General features: G+C 43.0%; 1 protein-coding gene across 2 annotated transcripts in view; it reads left to right on the forward strand.

Annotated features, from left to right (window-relative positions):
• The window catches only part of LOC135539450 (son of sevenless homolog 1-like), a 72,221-nt gene extending 51,803 nt beyond the window's left edge, over positions 1-20,418 (forward strand). Inside the window, exons 11-23 of one of the 2 annotated variants that reach the window (XM_064965341.1) lie at positions 621-702; positions 5,254-5,376; positions 7,373-7,476; positions 7,680-7,902; positions 11,268-11,387; positions 12,910-13,072; positions 13,372-13,489; positions 13,823-13,995; positions 14,572-14,688; positions 15,751-15,801; positions 16,545-16,815; positions 18,340-18,461; positions 18,710-20,418. In XM_064965341.1, coding sequence (XP_064821413.1) covers positions 621-702; positions 5,254-5,376; positions 7,373-7,476; positions 7,680-7,902; positions 11,268-11,387; positions 12,910-13,072; positions 13,372-13,489; positions 13,823-13,995; positions 14,572-14,688; positions 15,751-15,801; positions 16,545-16,815; positions 18,340-18,461; positions 18,710-19,288 — 2,246 coding nt within the window. In that variant the 3' untranslated portion in view covers positions 19,289-20,418. The remainder of the gene's footprint in view (positions 1-620; positions 703-5,253; positions 5,377-7,372; positions 7,477-7,679; positions 7,903-11,267; positions 11,388-12,909; positions 13,073-13,371; positions 13,490-13,822; positions 13,996-14,571; positions 14,689-15,750; positions 15,802-16,544; positions 16,816-18,339; positions 18,462-18,709) is intronic. The other variant, XM_064965342.1, reaches the window with a different exon arrangement.
• Positions 20,419-23,070: the final 2,652 nt, after the last annotated feature.

The raw sequence follows: 23,070 nt of genomic DNA on the forward strand, positions 1-23,070 counted from the left end.
AACACTGCAGTGTGTATGTCGGTGGTGGGAAGGGCAGGCGGGTAATCTATTTTTAAGTGTGTGTGTGGTGGAGTGGCAGTTGCGTGCGTCAGAGCAGCGTCTGTTTCCTGGCTGAAATGGTTCCAGGCCGATTGTTTGTAAATCCACACTGAGGCAGCTATTGTTCCCCCCCCCCCCCCCCAACCCCAGCCAGGCCCGGCGAAAGGGCTTGGACAGATCCATCATGTGAATCACGAGCTAACGATCCTGTTCGGACTGCAGAAGATCTAGCCCTCGCTTAGGTGCCCTGTAGCTCACACTCCAAGACCCGCATAAACACAGCATCCGCACTCCTAATATACACACAAACCTGGGTCATGTTCACTTGGGAATGTTTGACATTTTTCTTATTGGACAAGTCGAGTTGTCGACCATGTTTCAGTCTGTTTTTTTCTGTTTGGTGCCTAATAATACGCATGACATTGGTTAGCATATCTTAGACTGTTAACTTAATAGTTATAAGATATCTAGCCGGCAAACTGTAGCAAATTTAATTTGTGATCACTGAAAGTCATGAAAGAAAAATAGATACTTGCACACAACAAAATGGCTGACAATCCCATTGTTTTTCCTTCTTGCAGATCCAAATTTTGTCCGAACATTTCTAACAACCTACAGGTCCTTCTGCAAACCTCAGGAGCTGCTGGGTCTTCTTATGGAGAGGTGAGAATGTTGATGCCATTCTACGATTTGGGCTCCACTGTTATTATTCTATGAAGAACCGCCTTTGTCTAATATTGTATCATATTTTTCAACATCAGATACATTGCCTTTTACTTCGGAAAATGTTTTCAGTCAACAAGATTATTTGTCCGTGCTCGTTGACTCTGACCTTTGTCAGAACAAAGGCAGAGATGTATTTATCATGGACAATATATTCCTATATACTTTTATAGAAACGAGGGCTGTCCCTGACTAAAAAATATTGATCAACCGAGAGTCTTCTGTTGTTTCGACCAATCAATTGGTCGACATTTTTAAACGTGTATTTTTCCTTTTTTAATAAAATCAACTATATGTAGCTTGTCTGATGCTTTAAGTACACTGTTTGATCAAATAATTGAGACGCACAAATCACTTGAAGAACAAAACCCTGTGCCGCCCTCCTCCCTCTGCTGCTGGCCTTTGCAGATAATAGGCTACAGCAGGGGTCGGCGACCTTTTCCATTTAGAGTGCCAATTTATTTTATCATTTCTACCGTTCTGCGTTCCAGTTCGGATTATCAATTATTATCAATTATCAAAACAAACGGTTTCACTTAATTTATAATAAAGTCTTCATATCTCAATCTTTGCCATGTGGTTCATCTAAGTTCTATCTAAATTAATATTAAACAAATCTAAAAGGAACTTCTATTGCCATTGCCAAATCTGTAAAAAATGGCCTACACAAAGCCAACAAATAATACCATTGCTGCCTGCAGGTAGAAAATATCCTGATATAAGAAAATGTATATCCTATAAATCACTTTGGCTACGTATGGCCTGTCTGTATCGAACTTGAAACATTGTATCAACCAGGCCAGTAGTTTCTAAACTTCTTATAGTCCCGTACCCCTTCAAACATTCAACCTCCAGCTGCCTGCCCCCTCCAGCACCAGGGTCAGCACACTCTCAAAGGTTGTTTTTTGCCATCATTGTAAGCCTGCCACACACACTATACAATACATTTATTAAACATTTAGAATGAGTGGGAATTTTTGTCACAACCCGGCTCGTGGGAAGTGACAAAGAGCTTTTAGGACCATGGCACAAATAATATAATAATAATCAATCATCTTTATTGAATCATATTACATATAAAACCTTTATTTGTTCATTGAAAATTGTGAATAACTCACCACAGGTTAACTTCATGCGACAAGCAATCCCGTATCCGGGATCCTATTTATAGCCTCAAGCTCATTAGCATAACGCAACGTTAACTATTCATGAAAATCACAAATGAAATGAAATATATTTGCTCTCAAGCTTAGACTTTTGTTAACAACACTGTCATCTCAGATTTTCAAAATATGCTAAACAAGCATTTGTGTAAGAGTATTGATAGCTAGCATAGCTATAAGCCTAGAATTCAGCCGGCAATATTTTCACAAAAACAAGAAAAGCATTCAAATAAAATCATTTACCTTTGAAGAACTTCAGATGTTTTCAATGAGGAGACTCTCAGTTAGATAGCAAATGTTCCGTTTTTCAAGAAATATTATTTGTGTAGGACTAATTGCTCTGTTTTGTTCACGTTTGGCTACGCAACGTTTGGCTACGCATAACGCAACGTTAACTATTCATAAAAATCGCAAATGAAATAAATATGCTAGCTCTCAAGCTTCGCCTTTTCTTAACAACACTGTCATCTCAGATTTTCAAAATATGCTTTTCAACCATAGCAAAACAAGCATTTGTGTAAGAGTATTGATAGCTAGCGTAGCATTTAGCGGGCAACATTTTCACAAAAACCAGAAAAGCATTCAAATAAAATCATTTACCTTTGAAGAACTTCGGATGTTTTCAATGAGGAGACTCTGTTAGATAGCAAATGTTCAGTTTTTCCTGAAAGATTCTTTGTGTAGGAGAAATCGCTCCGTTTTGTACATCACGTTTTGCTACCAAAAAAAAACAAATTCAGTTATCCAAAAATGAAATACTGCCCCTAGAGTTCCTAGAGGTTAATGAGTACGGTGTGCTTGAAAGGATGCACATAACTCTGCAATGTTTGGTTGTATTGGTGAGTCTGTCTTAAATAATTCTCCTCTCACAGTCTGTGCCTGTATTTAGTTGTCATGCTAGTGAGGGCCGAGAATCCACTCTGACATAGGTACTTGGAAGGCAAAGGGCGTCAGTGTCTTAACAGCGAGATTTGCCAAGACAGGACGCTCTGAGCACAGCCCAATCAAGAAATCTGGCAGTGGCTTCTGATTTAAGTAACATTTTCACAGAACTGCTTGTTGCAATTTTGATGAGGCTCTCTTGTTCAGATATCAGTAAGTGGACTAGAGGCAGGGCATGAACAGGATAACGAATCCAGTTGTTTGTCATCCGTTTCGGGAAAGTACCTGCGTAATTGCGCACTCAACTCACTCAGGTGCTTCTCTATATCACATGTTAAATTGTCCATAAGCTTGAGTTCATTTGCACACAAAAAAATCATATAATGATGGAAATACCTGTGTGTTGTCCTTGTTAATGCAGACAGAGAAAAGCTCCAACACCTTTATCATAGCCTCAATTTTGGCCCGCACATTGAATATAGTTGCGGATTGTCCCTGTAATCCTAGATTCAGATCATTCAGGTGAGAAAAACATCACCCATAGAGCCAGTCGTGTGGTAACTCGTCATCATTCAAGCGGTCAGACAAGTGAAAATTGTGGTCAGTAAAGAACTTTAAGCTCGTCTCTCAATTTAAAAAAAGTGTCAACTTTGTCCCTTGATAACCAGCACACTTCTGTATGTTGTAAAGGCATTACATGGTCGCTGCCCATATCCATTGCATAGTGCAGAAAAAACACGAGAGTTCAGGAGCCTTGCTTTAACAATGTTAACCATATTCACTGCAGTATCCAACACGTCTTTCCAGCTGTCAGGCATTCCCTTGGCAGCAAGAGCCTCTGGGTGGATGCTGCAGTGTACCCAAATGGTTTCGGGAGCAAATGCTTGCACGCGCTTTACCACTCCACTATGTCTCCCTGTCATGGCTTTTGCGCCATCAGTACAGATACCAACATGAGCAGCAGCTACGTTTGGCAACATACGGACTGTTAGTGGAATTCCCGCGAGAGAGTAACGGTTAATGTGATTGGATGTTAATTATTTGACTTGGCTACCTGTATTTGACACTGTGTTGTTATTTTGCTGAACACTAGATGGTTTAATTTTATTTTTGACAGTGAAACGAGGCTTCTCAGGCAAAATAAAAATGTCACCTAAATGTATATGTTTGAAAATGTGGGGGGGGGGGGAAATATATGTATTATTATAAAAAATAAAAATGTATATCACATTTTTATTTTGCGTACCCCCGATGGCATTGCGTACCCCAGTTTGGGAATACCTATACTAGGCTATCAACTGGATCTGGGCCCGATGCTCGCGCTAGCAAACTTGCAACATTTTATAAATTATTCTGGGCCCTCAGAGTTTCTTGCGCCAGTGAACTTGGGACAGCTGTAAGCTATTTGTGCAAGGGATAAGAAGTAATTAGGTATTTTATGATGTTTGCACTGGATCAGAACATTACATTTTTCCCTTTCATGCTGAGGGATTCGATCGAAAGGGAGAGAGCTGGAAATATTTTTCAAATATGTTGAGGAACCATTGTCATTATCAATAAAAACACACCTTTACTCGCTGTTTGAGGTAAAGAATAAATAACTTTGAGAAGCTCCACAACTAGAGAGGCGCAGCGGTCTAAGGCACTGCATCTCGGTGCAAGAGGCGTCACTGCAGTCCCTGGGTTCGAATCCAGGCTGCATATCATCCGGCTGTGATTGGGAGTCCCATAGGGCGGCGCACAATTGGCCCGGGTTTGGCTGGGGTAGGCCGTCATTCTAAATAAGAATTTGTTCTTAACTGACTTGCCTAGTTAAATAAAGGTAAAATAAAAAAATTGTGATGGTGAGTTAAGACAATCAGACATTTTTTCTCACATGTAGGATAGGTTGTGAGCTCTGCAAACAAAACAACTTGTCCCCTCCGATGATAACGGTAAACAACTGTAATAATGATATATTGAATCCATTAACAGAAATGACTGTAACCAAACAAACATTATAGATTAGAAATTGAGAATTAACGGTAAATTTACTACTCTGCTGATGATCTATGTAATTGGGGGATTGCGCGCAAAATGTCAGGAAAGAGACATTGTGCATCTGAGCCACACTCCTCTTCTTGGATCGCCGCGGCCTCTGCATATTCCACCAAGGCATGCGTGAATCAGACAGGTGTCTTGTATGCCATGAAAAATATATATATGTTCGCGACTGCTCCGCTCAAAAAATCCCGGCTGACCAGCAGCCTATCGACCAAACAATCAGACAGTTAACTAAATGGCGTCAGCCCTGGTAGAAACATACCTAGGTGTTCAAACATTTCGAATTATACCAATCTTTATTGTTGCCATCTAGTGTATAACAATCACCATCTACTGTCTGGTTAAAGGTGTCTCCCAGATTCCACACTTCTCAGTTGTGATTTTGTTTTCCGGAACATTCCAGGTTTGAAATCCCAGAGCCAAAGCCCACAGAGGCAGACCAGATGGCCATAGAGAACGGAGACCAACCTCTCAGCGCCGAACTCAAACGATTTCGCAAGGAGTTTGTCCAGCCAGTCCAACTCCGGTACCTCTCCACACCTCCCAATTTACCATACCTAATTCCAGAGGATGTGTTCATTAGGGACTGTAACAGAACATGGTAGCCCCTGTCTGTTTTACATTTTGGTGCCTAATGAACATGCCCTAGGGGTCAACAGAACATCCTGGTTTTCTTGTGATCCTTATGGTGCCACATGGAGGGTAGTCTGTCCTGATTAGCAGAGAAAGGTTTCAAATTGTTTCAATGCTGGGTTGAAACAGAGCCATGCACTTTTTTTCTCTTTTTTTATATACAGTGCATTCGGAAAGTATTCAGACCCCTTCCCCTTTTCCACATTTTGTTACATTACAGCCTTATTCATTATAGCCTTTTTTATCCTCATCAATTTACACGATACCCCATAATGACAAAGTGAAAAGAGTCAATTTTTTATTTTTTGCAAATGTATTAAACATTTTTTTAAACAGATACCTTATTTACATAAGTATTCATAGCCTTTGCTATGAGTCATGAAATTGTGCTCAGGTGCACCATGTTTCCATTGATCACGGAATGATTTAAGTCCACTTGTGGTAAATTCAATTGATTGGACATGATTTTGAAAGGCACACACTTGTCTATATAAGGTCCCACAGTTGACAGTAAATGTCAGAGCAAAACCCAAGCCATGAGGTCGAAATAATTGTCTGTAGAGCTCAGAGACAGGATTGTGTCGAGGCACAAATTTGGGGAAGGTTACTAAAACATGTCTGCAGCATTGAAGGTCCCCAAGAACACAGTGGTCTCCATCATTCTTAAATTGAGGAAGTTTGGAACCACCAAGACACTCTTCTTAGAGAGTGGCCAAACTGAGCAATCTGGGGAGAAGGGCCTTGGTCGGGGAGGTGACCAAGAACTCGATGGTCACTCTGACAGCGCTCCAGAGTTCCTCTGTGGAGATGGGAGAACCTTCCAGAAGGACAACCATCTCTGCAGCACTCCACCAATCAGGCCTTTATGGTAGAGTGGCCAGAAGGAAGCCACTCCTCAGTAAAAGGCACATGACAGCCCTCTCAGACCATGAAGGACTCAGACCATCCTTGATGAAAACCTGCTCCGGAGTGCTCAGGACCTCAGACTAGTGTAAAGGTTCACCTTCCAACAGGCCAACGACCCAAAGCACACAGCCAAGACAACACAGGAGTGGTTTTGGGACAAGTCTCTGAATGTCCTTGAGTGGCCCAGCCAGAGACCAGACTTGTACCCGATCGAAGATCTCTGGAGATACTTGAAAATAGCTGTGCAGTGACGCTCCCCATCCAACCTGACAGAGCTTGAGAGGATCTGCAGAGAAGAATGTGAGAAACTCCCCAAATACAGGTGTCCCAAGCTTGTAGTGTCATACCCAAGAAGTCTCGAGGCTGTAATTGCTGCCAAAAATGCTTCAACAAAGTACTGAGTAAAGGGTCTGAATTCTTATGTAAATGTTATATTTTTATTTACAATTGTTTTTATAAATGTGCAAACATTTCTAAAAACCTGTTTTTGCTGTGAAAAACAATTGTGGACAAAGTCAAGGGGTTTGAATACTTTCCCGAATGCATTGTAAATATTTCACTACTTTATTATTTTCCACTAACCCTGTCACCCCTCCCCTAATTGGAGTAAACTAATGGACAACAATACTCAGGCTTCACTTCAGGTTATACATACTACAATAGATTTTACGTTATTTTTTGGGGGTTTTTAGTCCCAGCCTTCAGCTACCCTGAACCCTTCCCATCTCTCTCTGAAGAACATGCAGTTTTCATTTCTAGCTGCAATATATTTTTCCTGCATGCACTCTTTGTAGTTCTTAATCTGTGGCTTTCTTGTCTCTTATCAGTTAACTCATCTCTTTCCCAGTATTTTAGGAGTTGGTTTAAGTTGCTAATCCAGGGTCAGATTTATTTAGTTTTTAGGTCAGGATTTGTAGTTAGCGGTCTCTTGCTGGTCCGTAACTGCTATCCAACTGGTTTTGACCTACCCTCTCTTCCTGCAGAGTACTGAATGTATGTCGCCACTGGGTGGAGCACCACTTCTATGACTTTGAGCGGGACTGCCAGTTACTGAAGCGTCTGGAGGAGTTCATTGCATTGGTGCGAGGTATGTGTGGATAAATTGGGGCAAGGACTTTCTCTTCTCCTCCCATTGCATATCCTCTCTTTTTATCTTGTATTTTCTCCTCTTCCTTTCCTCTCCCGTCTCTTATATTCTATTTTCTATTAATTTAGTGTATTTCTTTCTCCTCTCTTCTCCTTCACTTCTCTTCTCTGAGTGACAATCTCCCTCTCTGTGACCCCTCCCAGGCAAGGCCATGAAGAAGTGGGTGGAATCCATCACCAAGATCATCCAGAGGAAAAAGCAGGCGCAGGCCAACGGGCCCAGCCACAACATCACCTTCGAGACCTCGCCGCCACCCATCGAGTGGCACCTCAGCAAGCCGGGCCAGACAGATCAGTTTGACCTCATGACCCTCCACCCCATTGAGATCGCCCGGCAGCTCACACTGCTCGAATCCGACTTCTACAGGTAGGCCTACAAGACCGTATGGCCGTCCACGCCAGTGTCATTTTAACTCCCATTCCTTTTTGTTCCTGTCCAGTACTAAGGCACCTCAATTTGTCACTGACTTGATTACTTGGATCAGCTGTGTAAGTGTTGTCCTCGAGCAAAAATGTGACCCACCACCCGTATTCGGTCCTATGTAGCAAAATTTGAAATGGTGTCTTTTACATTGGATAAAAGTTCAGACTCCGAGCTAGAAATGTGGATATCGTACACTCCAGTTGAGGAACATTGAGAAAGTAATTCTGCTTTGAAAGTTGGTAAACTTGCAACCCCACTTTTGAGAAAATGGCCCTTGAATGTTTTGGTACACCTACTTGGAGAGCTCTTCTTTGTCTACACCCATTCAGCATTGTTCACACCCTCTTAAGCCTTAGCCCAACCCATCTAAGGATTCACATTTGAGGCCATGTGCTAAACCGAGTGAGAAGTGTAGTAAACAACAAAGGATTTCAAGACTAAAAGTGCTAAAAGTAGTAGCCTACAATAAGTAAAAGTTCCAGGAAAAAATACACTTCATCTAGTCCTTGTCCAATATCCTAATTTGGCTTTGGTGTAGGCCATGTTTTTCTTTACCATCTCTGGTAAACACACACTATATCAAATAAAATCAAAGTTTATTTGTCACATGTAGAGGATACAGAAGGTGTAAATGGTACTGTGAAATGGTTACTTGCATATTTGCAAGTAATATAAAAAACAGAAAGTGTCCAGATAAAAAATAGTGTCAATATTTGATCATTTATTAGATGATGCTTACCCAGACATACTTGCCTAAATTGATAGGCCATGTGAAAGAAATGCTATATCCACCCCCCAGCCACTAGCTAAGTGGATGGGCCACTATTGTCTAGACGTACACATGTTCATGAAATACAACAGATGGCCATAAAATACAACAGATGGCTAGGTAGCGAGCTAACATTAAGCTATAACTAGCAATGTAAATCGTTTTCTGATTCAAATAATATTACTACAGATCATACACGTAACGTCAGCTAGCGAGTCAGCAAGCTAACATTCGCTAGCTAGCTAACAGTACGCTTTAACTTGCAATGAAAAATGACTTTCTGACAAGAATGAGAAACGTATAATATCTGAAAATGTAGCTAGACTCTTACATGGATGAAATCTTCACGGCAGACTGGAACCATTTAACTCCGTTTTATTTGTAGCTACATCTTTTTTTGGCCAGCGTTGTGTTAAGTCACTCCGGTTCAAACTGACCGTGGCGTGTGCAGAAGTAGCCCATCACAACTTTTTCCAACTGATCTGTCGATAGCGCCTGCTAAATTCAGGGCATCAATGTTGTTGAGAAAAGTAGCAAAACTTTTGTAGTTCTCAATGGCTAATGTTAAAACTTTCAAAATCCGGCGCGGTAGAAAGGACTATCAATACATACTAAAGAGTTCACGTTATAGACAGAAGCCTACTACATGGCAGACCAAACCAAACTCATCTCCCGGCATGTCCAGCCCACCCATCTCAGCCAATCATGGCTAGCAGGAAGGTTCCTGGCTTTTTCCGTGGCTAAACCAACTAGGCTTGTAATTTTAACAATTTAGTTCGTATTTACAGATGGAATACACATTTTCTATTAAGGCACATGAAAGTTCACATGTTCTACCCAAAACACATTTTGATAAAAAGTAAAAGACGTTCAAATGCCTCTCCTGTGAAGTAGTTACGGCGACATACGCCTAACTTCCTGAAACGGGGCACACGTGCTGTATTTGTTGCCTTAATACCAGGTGAGGAGTGAAGGGTGGAGGTGTTCCACTTTATTTAGTCCCCTAAATACCCGGTAATTATTTGTTACCAATTTTGTTATATCATTTCATGTAATTAGAAAGTTCTCAGTGGTAATAGGACTTTAAAAACAAACAACTGTAGTTTGGGATGTTCTTTTGGGATTCATATCTTTGCAGTTGCACCCAGATCCTCCACAGAGGTCGTTTACATTGGAAGATACTTCTTCATCGACATTTCAATTGATATTCTTATGGCTAAGTGATCCATTTTTTTCCCAGTGAATAAAAATTAGTTCATGATTTGTCACACTTGATGCAGTCTTCACTTCGGATCCAACTCTTGTCTGAATGTGTTTCTATGTTTTCCCATTTTGTTAGATTAAAGTTGTTTAGTACAATGGAGGACACATGCGCACATGCACAATTTTTCTCACATATACTTACACACACACACACGAACGTGCAGCACCAGAGGGGGGACGCAGGGACACACTTCCCCCTCTGACGTCGCTGGGCCTGTGGGAACAGCTAGGGTGGGCCGTACCCAAGGTTATCCCCTCACCTCTTTCCCATGCTCCGGGGCTAAGTTTCCCCTAGGTGCAGATCTATGATCAGCTTCCTCTCTCCATATATAAACTGTAATCGTTAGTGGGGAAAATTCAAAACTGACCCAAGATCAGCATCTATGGGTAACTCAATGTATGTACTGTAAGAATATCAATTGAAATGTCCCTGGAGCTGGTCCTCATTAATGCCCCGTAGGTCACTTCATTACTCCCTATTTGTTTACTATACAAGCATCTGATTTACCTAACTTTGTTGTTGAAGGATAAAAACATGAGTTACAAAACGCATTCACAGGGTTGGTTAACTCTTAAGGTTCCTCGGGTCTCCACCGAATTAGGTAAATCCGCTTTTAGTTTTAATGCGTCCCACTGCTGGAACAATTTACAGATCTCATTAAAACTGGATGTTCTGGTGCTGCTCGGATGTTGATTGAAAACCTAGTAGCTGAGAAATGTAACTGTTTATGATTGTTTATTTGCGTTTTGCATATTTTAAAAAATATATATTAACACATTTACGCATGTGTAGTTTTAAATGTGTATATTGATGTGTATTGTGTACACAGGGCTCCCCTGGAAAAGAGGCCCTTGGTCTCAGTGCAGACTACCTGTTAAAATAAAAATATTCACATATTCACCCTACTCCATTTCCTACGACGAGATCACAACACATCGGCTCGGTGACCCAAAAATGGTCGCCGGTATTGTCTGAAAATCTTACACAGAAAGCTCCCTTTGCTGCCAAGACAGGAATCGGTAGAAGTTTGCACCTGACCACTGACAGGCATATTTTTTTTTAATTTGTCATTTAACTAATAATGGTGGTCCTCTGTGGCTCACATAGTGAGGCTTCAATTCCTGCTGGGATCACATAAACATACAGTATAGTGCCTGCATACATTTTTTGTAAGTCGCTTTGGATAATGGCATAAAATAGTTAGGGTGTATGGTAATCTCCTCCTACATATTTGGTTTGGAGAATTATTGACCTCTCTCTGACCTATATCTACAGGGCGGTGCAGCCATCAGAGCTGGTGGGCAGCGTGTGGACGAAGGAGGACAAGGAGCTGAACTCTCCCAACCTTCTGCGCATGATCCGCCACACCACCAACCTCACGTTGTGGTTCGAAAAGTAAGAGCGTCAATTTTGTTTTTTGGCAGCACAAAGAAGCGGTCCTCATGTAAAATGTGACCATGATACTCCTTACACTTGCAGTGTTGACCAAGCATTTTCTATGATGAATTTATGGCATGATTCAGTAAATTTATGTAGCTGTTATGTAGCTCAATGTATACTGAACAAAAATATAAACAAGTATAGTGTTGGTCCCATCATAAGCTGAAATAAAATATCCCAGAAATGTTCCATAAGCACAAAAAGCTTATTTCTTCTCAGATGTTGTGCACTAATGAGTTTACATCCCGGTTAGTGAGCATTTCTCCTTTGGCTAGATAATCCATCCACCTGACAGGTGTGGCATATCAAGGAGCTGATTAAACAGCATGATCCTTACACAGGTGCACCTTTTGCTGGGGACAATAGGCCACTCTAAAACATACAGTTTTGTCACACAATGCCACAGATGTCTCAAGTTTTGAGGGAGCATGCAATTGGCAGGCTTGACCATAAGCCACGTCCAATGACATTTTATAGAATTTGTCAGTATGTCCAACCGGCCTCACAACCGCAGACCACGTGTAACCACGAAAGCCCCTCCACATTAGGGCTTCTTCACCTGCAGGATCGTCTGAGACCAGCCATCCGGACAGCTGATAAAACTGAGCAGTATTTCTGTCTGTATAAAGCCCTTTTGTGGGGAAAAACTCATTCTGATTGGCTGTGCCTGGCTCCCCAGACAGTGAGCTTGGCTCCCAAGTGGGTGGGCCTTTGCCTCCCAGGCCCAACCATGGCTGTGCCCACTCATGTGATATCCATAGATTAGGGCCTAATGATTTGGTTTCAATCGACTGATTTCCTTATAGGAACTGTAACTCAGTAAAATAGTTGAAATTGTTGCATGTTGCGTCTTTATATTTTTGTTCAGTATAGTCATGTCCTTTGCATAAAGATGTTATGAATGCTTTGTGTAGGTGGCAGAATTTCACCCTAAATAAAGCTGTGATTACTCCTATCCTCCCTATCTTGATTCTAAAGGTGAAAAGGAAGGAAACATTTGGGACTGTTCTTTGTGTATGAGCTGCTAATCCTTGTCTGATTTTACACCAGGCTTGATATCTCCAGAGACTTCCTGATTAGTTTTCAGGGACAACTGAATTGGTTGAGTGAAATGTGTCCTTACACTGACTTAATAGTTCACCATGTTACCAAATGAGGACTAACAGGTCAATATTATGTTAATAATTAAACACATTTGGGAGCATTAAAATGTACCAGTGCCTATTTTCTTGCCCCCACTTACCTTACGACAGCTGTGGAAGTTATTGACCGAACTATGCTGACCTGGGTCATGTTTGAGGGCTTGCAGCAGAAAACGTTTTGCAATTCAAAACACAAACTTGTGTTTCTTGTTGGACAGATCCAGGTAGTCCCTCCATGTTTGTCAGTTGTCCGTTTGGTGCCTAATGAACACAGCGCTGGCCCCTGGGTTTAAATAGCATTTGTTTTCTATGTACTATACTATGTTCTACACCAGGTGTATCGTAGAGACGGAGAACCTGGAAGAGCGGGCAGCGGTGGTGGCGCGTATCATCGAGATCCTGCAGGTGTTCCAGGAGCTCAACAACTTCAATGGCGTGCTGGAGGTGGTCAGCGCCATGAACTCTTCGCCTGTCTACCGGTTAGACCACACCTTCGAGGTGAGGAAGGCCGGAGGGGTTCTTTCTACAAGATTCTTTGGTGGTGGTGTTAGGAAATAGTACCAAGACAGTGTTATCACAGTATCTGGCATTGCATGAATCCAATGAAAATTGCAGTACCAAATAAGTGCCTAGTGTTTATGAGTATTGAAATGAGTACGTCTCTACGTTGACGTAACATCAAATTACGGATTTCTTATCAATCGAAGCATGACAATGTGCCTCTGTATACCATAGAGATGCATCTGTAGGATAAAATATATATACTTGTTTTGACTGAACTTCTGCCCCCTCTCCAGCAAATTCCAAGCCGACAGCGGAAGATTCTGGAGGAGGCCCACGAACTGAGCGAGGACCACTACAAGAAGTACCTGGCAAAACTACGCTCCATCAACCCCCCCTGTGTCCCCTTCTTTGGTATGTTCTAGAGCAGTGTTTCTCAACCTATTTGATACCAGGGACCAGGAAGCTATGGCCTCTTTTGTGTCAGGGACTCACAAGTAATGTACAGTTTTTTTTATTTTGTACACAGCAGTACTGTGTGTCTAAGACAATTTCCCCTCAGGAACATTGAAGTTGATCCTGTCCTATTCTATCCGAAGCTAGGGTTTTTCTTCTTTGCAGGACCACTTACATTAAAACTAGTGTTGGTTAACCATCTCGGGGACCGACCAGCAACATTCCACGGACCGGTACCAGTCCATGGACATCATCGCTCTGCTCTCTCGTCTTTTCTTTCTCTCTTCTCAGGGATCTACTTGACGAACATCCTGAAGACGGAGGAAGGCAACCCTGACTTCCTGAAGAGGCATGGCAAGGAGCTGATCAACTTCAGCAAGCGACGGAAAGTGGCCGAGATCACCGGGGAGATCCAGCAGTACCAGAACCAGCCCTACTGCTTACGGGTGGAGAGTGATATCCGGGTGAGGAGCGAAAACAATGATGTCACACGTTCCGTTGAAGTCGGCTCCCACTATATGACCAGCCTGCGTAGTCAACATTTTTGTAGAAATTGTAATAATTCCGGCTTTGCAGCATGGTCCGACCCATCGACGTTTCACAAACACCATTTAGTTACATGGAATATGAATGGGTGTAAATATGAGTAACAAATGGAAGTAATATAAAACATTATTGGACTGTTTCCTTTTCACGATTTCAGCTCTGCAGTTACCATGTACAGTTGACAGTTTGCCAAGTCATAGCAACCTATTTGTTTTTGATTAGATATACATTTAGTGGTGATCCCTAGCGTCAACTTTAGTCTCATTGACATCAGTGCATGACAAAGTGAAAATTCGACCTAAGTGGAAGGTAGGATTCACCACTTAGTAGAGAGTTACTGTCACTCAGCTCCTGACATGTACTATTTGGTTATTCATCCAATTGTCCCCAATCACCCACACCCTTGTCTATCGTCATTAGAACAGCAATGTATATTTCACGATGGATCTTTCTTTCCATCTTTCTGACGACTCCCTCTCCTTTGTGTATCACAGAAGTTCTTTGAAAACCTCAATCCAATGGAGGACAAGGCAGAGAAGGAGTTTGCTGACTATCTGTTCAACAAGTCGCTGGAGATTGAGCCTCGGAATGCCCGGTCGTTGCCTCGATTTGTAAGTGTCTTGTTCCTCTCCGATCTTACGGTTCACATGATTATCCTCTCTCGGACTCCCTATGCAGTTTGATCAGTTGTTGTATTTCAAAAATTTGTTAGAATGACATTGGATCTTCATGAGTTCAGATGAAAAAAAAAATTTCTCCACTATTATTATTTTTTATTTTTTACATTTTAGTCATTTAGCAGACTCTCTTGCCCCGACACAGTAGTGAATGCATACTTTTTAGTAGTGGCCCGCCGTGGGAATCAAACCTACAACCCTGACATTGCAATTGCCATGCTCTACCAACTGGGACCAGACTGGGCCACACTTAAGCATGTATACTCTTAAGCAGTGGCGTCTCGTGAAATGTCCAACAAATGGGGCTATTGTCAATACGTTGCCAACTGACAATAAGTAGCTGACAAATAACGCTTACGTAAGTCCACATTTCCAAACGGAATGAGTTGGCTACTGTAAATGTTCAACTTCAACTTATTTGCTAGACTCACAAGCATATTGGAATACAGTAACAGACCAAAACTTGTGTCGTTTAGTTTTAGCTAACGTCATGACTCGTTTGACAGTGTCATCTTCTGTGTCTGAGCTCACTTCATACCTGACAACAGTCCAGTGTTTTTGTAGATCGTCGCCATCTGGTGTTCAGAGTTATAACTGAAAATCAGGGGCTCTTTGGATAGGTTCAGTGAGAGCGGCTAAAATCCTATGATAATCAAATTGTATTGGTCACATACACATGTTTAGCAGATGTTATTGCGGGTGTAGCAAAATGCTTGTAAAAATGTTCTAAGGACTAGAAGCGAGGCAGCCCTCTGGCTCTGTTTTTTAAGGTTCCGCAAGGAGTATAGGGATGGCTTTGAATTGCATTGAATGAGGTGGCTTGAGAAGCTCTCTGGAACGCTGGAACTACGCTGCCGATTACAGCAGCACATTTTCTTTTTGAAAAATCGAATTGTAATCTAAATGCAGCTATTTATATCCCCAAACTTGATATTATTACAATATTTTATAATTATATAAATTTTTGTAAATCCATTTTTATCTCATTGCTGCCAGGTGGGGCGGCGTCCGAGCGCCCTCTATGGACGCAACGCCCCTGCTATTAAGGTAGAAAAAGACTGACAATTTGTCAGCAGAATTGATACCTAGAACAATTACAGCTAACTGCCAAAATAAAGGAAACACTTGAGGAAATTAAGGATATAAAGTATATTGACAACAGTTTCTTCCGCACAGGTGTTCCTGAGCTAATTAAGCAATTAACATCCCATCATGCTTAGGGTCGTGTATAAAAAATCCCAGTTGCCCATTTTGGCTACCATGGCTAGAAGAAGAGATGGTGACTTTGAAAGAGGTGTCTCAAAGGTGCATAGAGGGTTTAAAGTGTGTGTGTCGGCCACCAGATCTCACCCAATTGAACACTTGTGGTAGATTCTGAAGTGTCACCTGAGTCAGCGTTTTCCACTACCGTCAACAAAGCGGCAAATTATGGAATTTCTCGTGGAAGAATGGTGTCACATCCCTCCAATAAAGTTCTAAACACTTGTAGAATCTATGCTAAGGCGTATTGAAGCTGTTCTGAAGGCTTGTGGTGGCCCAACGCCCTATTAAGACACTTTATGTTGGTTTATGTATGTTGGTGTATATTTTGGCAGTTACCTATAGGTAACACACTAACCAGATAGTTCCCCAATCTTCCGACATTAATTTATTAATTAACTACCAGATAGAAAAGAACCAGCAGCACTTGAGGGCTGAAGGTCTACAGTTGAGAAGCCTTGACATTATAGTGTTGCCCTGACCCCTCCTTCACCTCTCTTCTCCCCCTCTCTCTCCCTTTCTCCTTCCAGCCCAAGAAGTACAACTGCCCACTCAAGTCGCCCGGCGTGCGCCCGTCCTCGGTGCGCCCGGGCACCATGCGCCACCCGACGCCACTGCAGAACGAGCCACGCAAGATCAGCTACAGCCGCATCCCTGACAGCGAAATGGAGAGCGCCGCCTCTGCGCCCAACTCGCCGCGCACGCCCCTCACGCCACCGCCGGCCTCGGCCGCCTCCAGCTCCACGGACATCGGCAGCGTGTTCGACTCGCCGCAAGGTCCCTCCAGCCCCTTCCACTCCAGTAGGTGGTCCTTCGAGCCGGACGGGGAGCAGCTTGGGTGGGGATTGCGGTGGAAGGGAGGGGAGGTTGGGTGGGTGGAAGCACAGCTAGAGCTTATAGAGTGTTTGAGAGTTAAACACAGTTGAATTTAATGCTTCCTTCCTCCCCTTCTTGGAGAAATCACTGAGCTAAGGTAAGTGATTAGCTAGGTGAATGCAAAGTGTTCCACTTCTTAGCTTTCACCAATCCAGTCATGTCAGATCAGTGATTACTCCAAGGAAGGAAGGAAGAATGCATGCAAGACCAGTAAGAGTGCAATTGAGTGTTATCACTGTGAAATGTTTGGCGCCGACATGGATAATGCCAGTATTCCAACTGATTTACAGTATATTGTTCTGAGCACAGCCAAAGGAACACAACCTCTTGTCCTAAAGATACTAACCCATTTTACATTACCCTGTAACTCACATTACACCAGTAACTTTCCCATTTTCAGAACTCCGTTGTAACAAGGCGTGTGTGTGTGGGGGGGGGGATGACACCCGCAGTCCTTTCAGAATTGTGAATACATTAACGGGTTAATGGATGATAGGTCCAGTGGTCCGAAATGAAACTGGTCCATCCGCATCAGTCTCTCCTCCTCTCAGGGCCTTTTCTCTCTTTTCTCTCCTCCTGCCTCTCCCTCCGTCCAGACTGCGACAGCATCTTTGCCCCGGTCTCTTTACCACACGGCCCACGTTAGTATGACCCTCTCAAAGCCAGCCTACCTGTTGTCAGTGAATCCCCCACACCCCCCACACCCCATCCAAGCAACTACATCAACTCGCCCCCCGTCTCTCACTCATTCTGACCCTCTCAAGCCCAACTTGCCTCTCCCTTCCTGCATGCAACTGACATCCACCTCATTGCTCCCATCTACGCCCACTGTTGCGCCTGTCTGTCTCCATGGCAACGAAAGCTAGTCTGTGTGTGCGTTTCGTAGCTCCACGTAGACTTGCCCACGGGTACAGCTCTAGGATCAGTTTACCTCTCTCTGAATACCGACCCTAACCAGGCTACTAACCAGTTAAACTGACCCTAGATCAGTGTCACCCCTTTCTGTTCTCCTCTCCTGAGTTCATTGTCACTGTGAGGTTTTGCTCTAAGCATCCTTGTACAATATCACTCTGTGGTGTGTAGTTAGTTATTGAAGTTGGTCAACGTGATTGCCTCAAACATAATACTTTAGGGGTGTTTGCATACCCTTCCCGAAAGGAGAGTGTCTATTACCCATCCATTCCTCATCCTCTATTCTAAATGTTTTCAACGCTTGTTTTTACTCCATTCTTCGTGGGCCTGAATGTCTGGAGATATTGTCTGATTTAAGACCTAGGAAACAGTCAAGTGCCAAGCAAAAGAGAGAACCCCCCCCCGCAGACACTCAGTTGCCCATCCCTGAGTTGTAGAGCCCTGTATGGGATGAATTTGGGGAATTGGGGTTAAATATGTGTAATTACTCTCTTCCTGTAAGACTTCATTTGAGTTCCTGATTTCTTTCTATTCCAGGGTCCTCCTCAGTTTCCTCCATGGTGAGTCTCCACAGGAGCACTGAAGACGCCACCGTCCCCCCGCCTGTGCCCCCTCGCAGACGCCCCGAATCCGCCCCCGCTGAATCTTCCCCTTCGAAGGTGACTCTATTTTGACATGTTTGCTACCTAAAGTTGTTCTGAGACTGTACCATTAGGAGGATTCTCGATTGATTTATTCAAGAGTGTAGATGTGGAATGCTAAATATCCAATGAAACACAACTAAGTTGCGCTGTCAGTTATTTGCTAGAGATTTAGATGACAATTTTGAGTTTGTCGAGTTGTTCTCCCACACTCTTCATAACGTTTGCTTCTCCTTCTTTCTCCTTTTCCACCTCTCACATTCCAGATGATGTCCAAGCACTTGGACAGCCCCCCCGCCATCCCTCCGCGGCAGCCCACCACCACCAAGGTCTACTCGCCACGCTACTCGCTCTCGACCGAGCGCACCTCCTTGTCGGAGCCGCCTGACAGCCCACCCACCCTGCCGCCGCGGGAGCCCGTGAGAACGCCGGACGTCTTCTCCAGCTCCAACAGCCCCCTGCACCTGCAGCCACCCCCGCAGGGCCGCATCCGCAGCAGCGAACCCACGCTGAGCCAGACCTTCTTCCCTGCCTCGCCGTTCGGCCCGCTCACCCCGCCACCACCCCCGACTCCCTCGCCCTCGCTGGGGCCGCGCAAGCACCTGCCCTCCCCGCCCTTACCACTGCTGGGGCCCAGCGGCCCAGACTGCTGCGGCGACTCAGCCCTGCTCCCTCCGGGGGGTGAAGCTGGCCCCCCTGTGCCCCCCCGCCAGAGCACCAGCAGCTCTGCTGCCCAAGCCATCCCCAAGCTCCCCCCCAAAACGTACAAAAGGGAGTCGGTGTCATACCCGTCCCTTGCGCATCGAGACGGCCCGCCCCTGCTGGAGAATGCCAACCCCTTTTAAAAAGACTGTGTATGTGATCTGGGGGAAATTATTGAACACTAAAGACTTGGACAAAAAACAACATTAATTGTGATGTTGACTTTGAGAAGAAAAAAAGACAATACCAGTGTAGATTCTAAGCTACCTGGAAAAATAATCATGTGCCCTTTATAAAAAAAAAAATACTTAAACGAAAGATGATTGTCCTTTTTCATTCGTGCAGACCATTTGGAGATTCCCTATAAAAATCATTTTGTGGGGGGGTCTTACTGTTGTGTTTTGTTGTATGCGTTTGTATGTACAGTATGTCGTTTGTCATCGTCCAATGTTTATTTCATTTTTATTTTTTAAGTAAATCGATTGCAGCATTACTTGTCTATGAGCTCGGTGGCCTACCCATGCACATACTGCTTGAACCGTAGTAAACCATGAACCAGGACCACACAAGTCCACCGCACGCTGGAGGATGGAACGATAAAGACTGCAGCCCAGTTTGATCAGACTCCAGGAGAAATCCACAAACTTTTAAGTGTTTTAACTCCGTGTATGGGCTAAACGATCTACTAAAGTGGCCCATATTGACCAGAGACGGACCAGAGAGGACTCTAGCTATCACGGTGTTGCAAACCCATTCAACTCGCCCATAACAAATGTCTGTCGTTCAATCCACCTCACTCAGATGGAAAAAGGGACTTGGGAAATCATGTTGTTAGATAGTGTTTAAGGCTTTGTGTAGAGACTCAGTCCGGAGCAAGCTTTTTTTTTTTGTGCCAGTAGATCGCCCAGAGTACCATGATTTAAGACAGGGTTTCCCAACCTCGGTCCTGGGTGCGTGTTTAGTTGTTTTTGCCCCAGCACTACACAGTTGATTCAAATAATCAAAGCTTGATGATGAGTTTGTTAATTGAATCAGATGTGTTGTGCTAGGGCAAAAAAACTAAATGTGAGGGGTCCAGGACTGAGTTTGGAAAACCCTGATTTAAGGTACCCATCCACACCAAAGAGGTACTTTTCAAGAAACACAAGAAGTGATTGTTCTTAAGTTTGTGTTAGTACTTTTATGTTCTGATTCATTTCTGCCAATGAGTATGTAAAGATAATTACGATTTGACTTCTTTAAACAAGGGAATAAAAGTGTTTCTACCACTCTATGCAGTAGGTCTGCTATGAAGCTAGTGAAGAGCTGGCTACGGTCCTGAATGCCCAGTTAGAATATATCTGTTTAATGATTCCCTTCCTTCAAAATGGTCACTGGTCTGACTGAAGCTAATGGAGTTATGTACTGGAGACCTTGCTCTATCAGTGACATAAAGAGTCTGTATGGAAATGTAGTTGCTAATTGTTTACCCTCAAACTTCAGCTTGTGTATATGCCCCATACATGCAAGACTCATTTTAAGGTTTACATTTGTCATTTAGCAGATGTTCTTATCCAGAGCAACTTACAGTAGTGAGTGCTTATGTTTTTCGTACTGGTCCCCCGTGGGACTAGAACTCACAACCTTGGCATTACAAGCGCCGTGCTCTACCAAATGAGCCACGTTACAATTTCTTATGAAACCACACAATCCTTAGTTTTAGACTACAATATGATTTTGCTTATGGGTGTCAGGAGATAAGCCCCTTTCTGTCCAATGAGTTCATTTCTGGGCACGGTTCGATTTACACAGGCAATATTTCTGTCAATTCAGGGGACCCCTTTTGACTCAAGTGCACCACAGAGGCAAACGTTCCGTATTACCCCATTTTTAAAGGAAGGATGAAGGGATGCCTTTTTAAAGCATCCAAAAAGGGACATAGCAAAATGCAGTTGAATTGCTGGCGCTACCTAGATGGCTAAATATGGATGACTAGCCACAGCGAATTGTCTTTGTCCTTATTTTGCTTGATCATGAATACAATACATTTAATCACAGGTAGACCACACTCCAGTCAAATGTTACCAACTCACTATGGAATGGTCATATATTAACAGTACATCTTGAGTACACCACATTTTAATTAAGAGAACAATATCCTGTGACTGTAGCAATAGTTTATGTATGTAAAATCAAACTATTTGGTTTATTTGAAAAAGTGCAAGTGTTCCACCTTCAGGTTATTCTATGGTTTGTTCCCTAGGGTCAAAATGTGGGCTGTGAGTCACCCAAATGGCACCCCATTCCAGACACAGCGCACTGCTTTTGATGAGCCCGAAGTACCCTGGTCAAAAGTAGTGTACAATATAGATTCCATTTGGGACACACCCAATAGCCTAAAGTAATTAACCTGGGTTTGTCGTCTTCATTGTAATCATTCTTGGCTATTCTCCCAGGTTTCTTCCCAACGGACAAAGTGCCATAGGGTCATCCTGTCAGTTGCTTCCAAAAACATGTTATTTTTCTGGCCCATACACTATGTAATGGCTGGAGTTTGAGAATCATAGAAATCGAATGACTAGAACGTGCATTCACATTCAAGTCACGTCCCGTGATGGGTCAACTGACGGCAACATCAGTGTAATATCTAGGAAAGTAATAATGACCTTTTAAGGAAAGTTACTTGAATTTAGCGACCAGGTTGTATGTGTGTACTGCATGTATGTGATCATCTCATTGACAGTGACTCTGGTGTTTATCAGCAATACTGTGAAAAAGCCTCGGCAATAGAGACCTCTTTAACCCACAACACGTTGATGCAGTGTCAGAAACAATAACTGTGCCACATCGGTAATAAATGTATACTACTGACCATGACTTCCAAGCGTTTAAGTCGAGACTGCAGCAGTGAGATATGCAGTCAGGCAAAATTAGATGAGTAAAGGAATTTGTTTCACTGCTATGTTGAGTTAGATTGTCAATAGATACTCATATTTCACTGTCATGTTAAACTACATACACACTAAGGTTAGGAATACCCATTTAGCCATTAGTCAAATGGGGAGCTTAGGGGATAATTGGTTGACTGATTAATGTTAGAGTTGTAGTGAAGATCCTGACTCGGTGCAGCTGGTCACCTAGAGACTGTGGCTAATATGTGTGATTTGAGTGTTTCTGATAGTATTGATGACGTTTCAGGAGGAATCTTTAATCATACGACACATCCCATATACACAACTGGAGTCTTTCTAAGCAGTAACTTCCGGGCTCAACCTTCCATCATCTTGCCCAATCAGGCTTCCTGCACAATGGGGGTGACTGCTCACACCCTGTCGTAAATTAAAGGAGAGGAGAGAGAACATCCCTCTCCAAATTTCACTGTGAAATGTGCTTTGTCTACACAGGCCTGATCTCTTAACACGTTCTAAAGTGAATACTGGAAAAAGATTCCTAACAGAGAATGTGGGGAATGGTCAGTGGAAAATTTGAAAACTAATGTCATATTGGTTTTTATTTTGTGATATTAAGTGTTATAAAGGAAATACTGTAACTTGGAAAGTATATACACTACATGTACGAAGTCTCCATCCTTTACATTGAGCATGAAATATTAACAATTATGAACGTTTTTTTGTTAAGATATGAATGTGATTTTAGGAGCCATGAGATCAGATCATTTGTGTCCTATAAACTTTGCAAGTAGTCACGCCCCTAGTGAGGTCAGAGAGCTTGTCAGCCTGACGGAACCATCCCTGTCGATCAGAGTGTGTAAAAGGATTGGTAAAGAAACAACAGCGAGATCAGAAAAGCATGAAGCGGGAGCTTACACGTTTAAAATGGTTGGAACTTTGAACCTCAATACGAGGTGAAGAAAGTAAACTCACCTCCGAGACCAGAACATCGCCAGGCTGCAGCTGCACGTGTAAAGTGGTTTGAACCCTGAATA

The sequence above is a fragment of the Oncorhynchus masou genome, chromosome 5, assembly GCF_036934945.1.
Source record: "Oncorhynchus masou masou isolate Uvic2021 chromosome 5, UVic_Omas_1.1, whole genome shotgun sequence".
In the NCBI taxonomy this organism is placed as follows: Eukaryota; Metazoa; Chordata; class Actinopteri; order Salmoniformes; family Salmonidae; genus Oncorhynchus; species Oncorhynchus masou.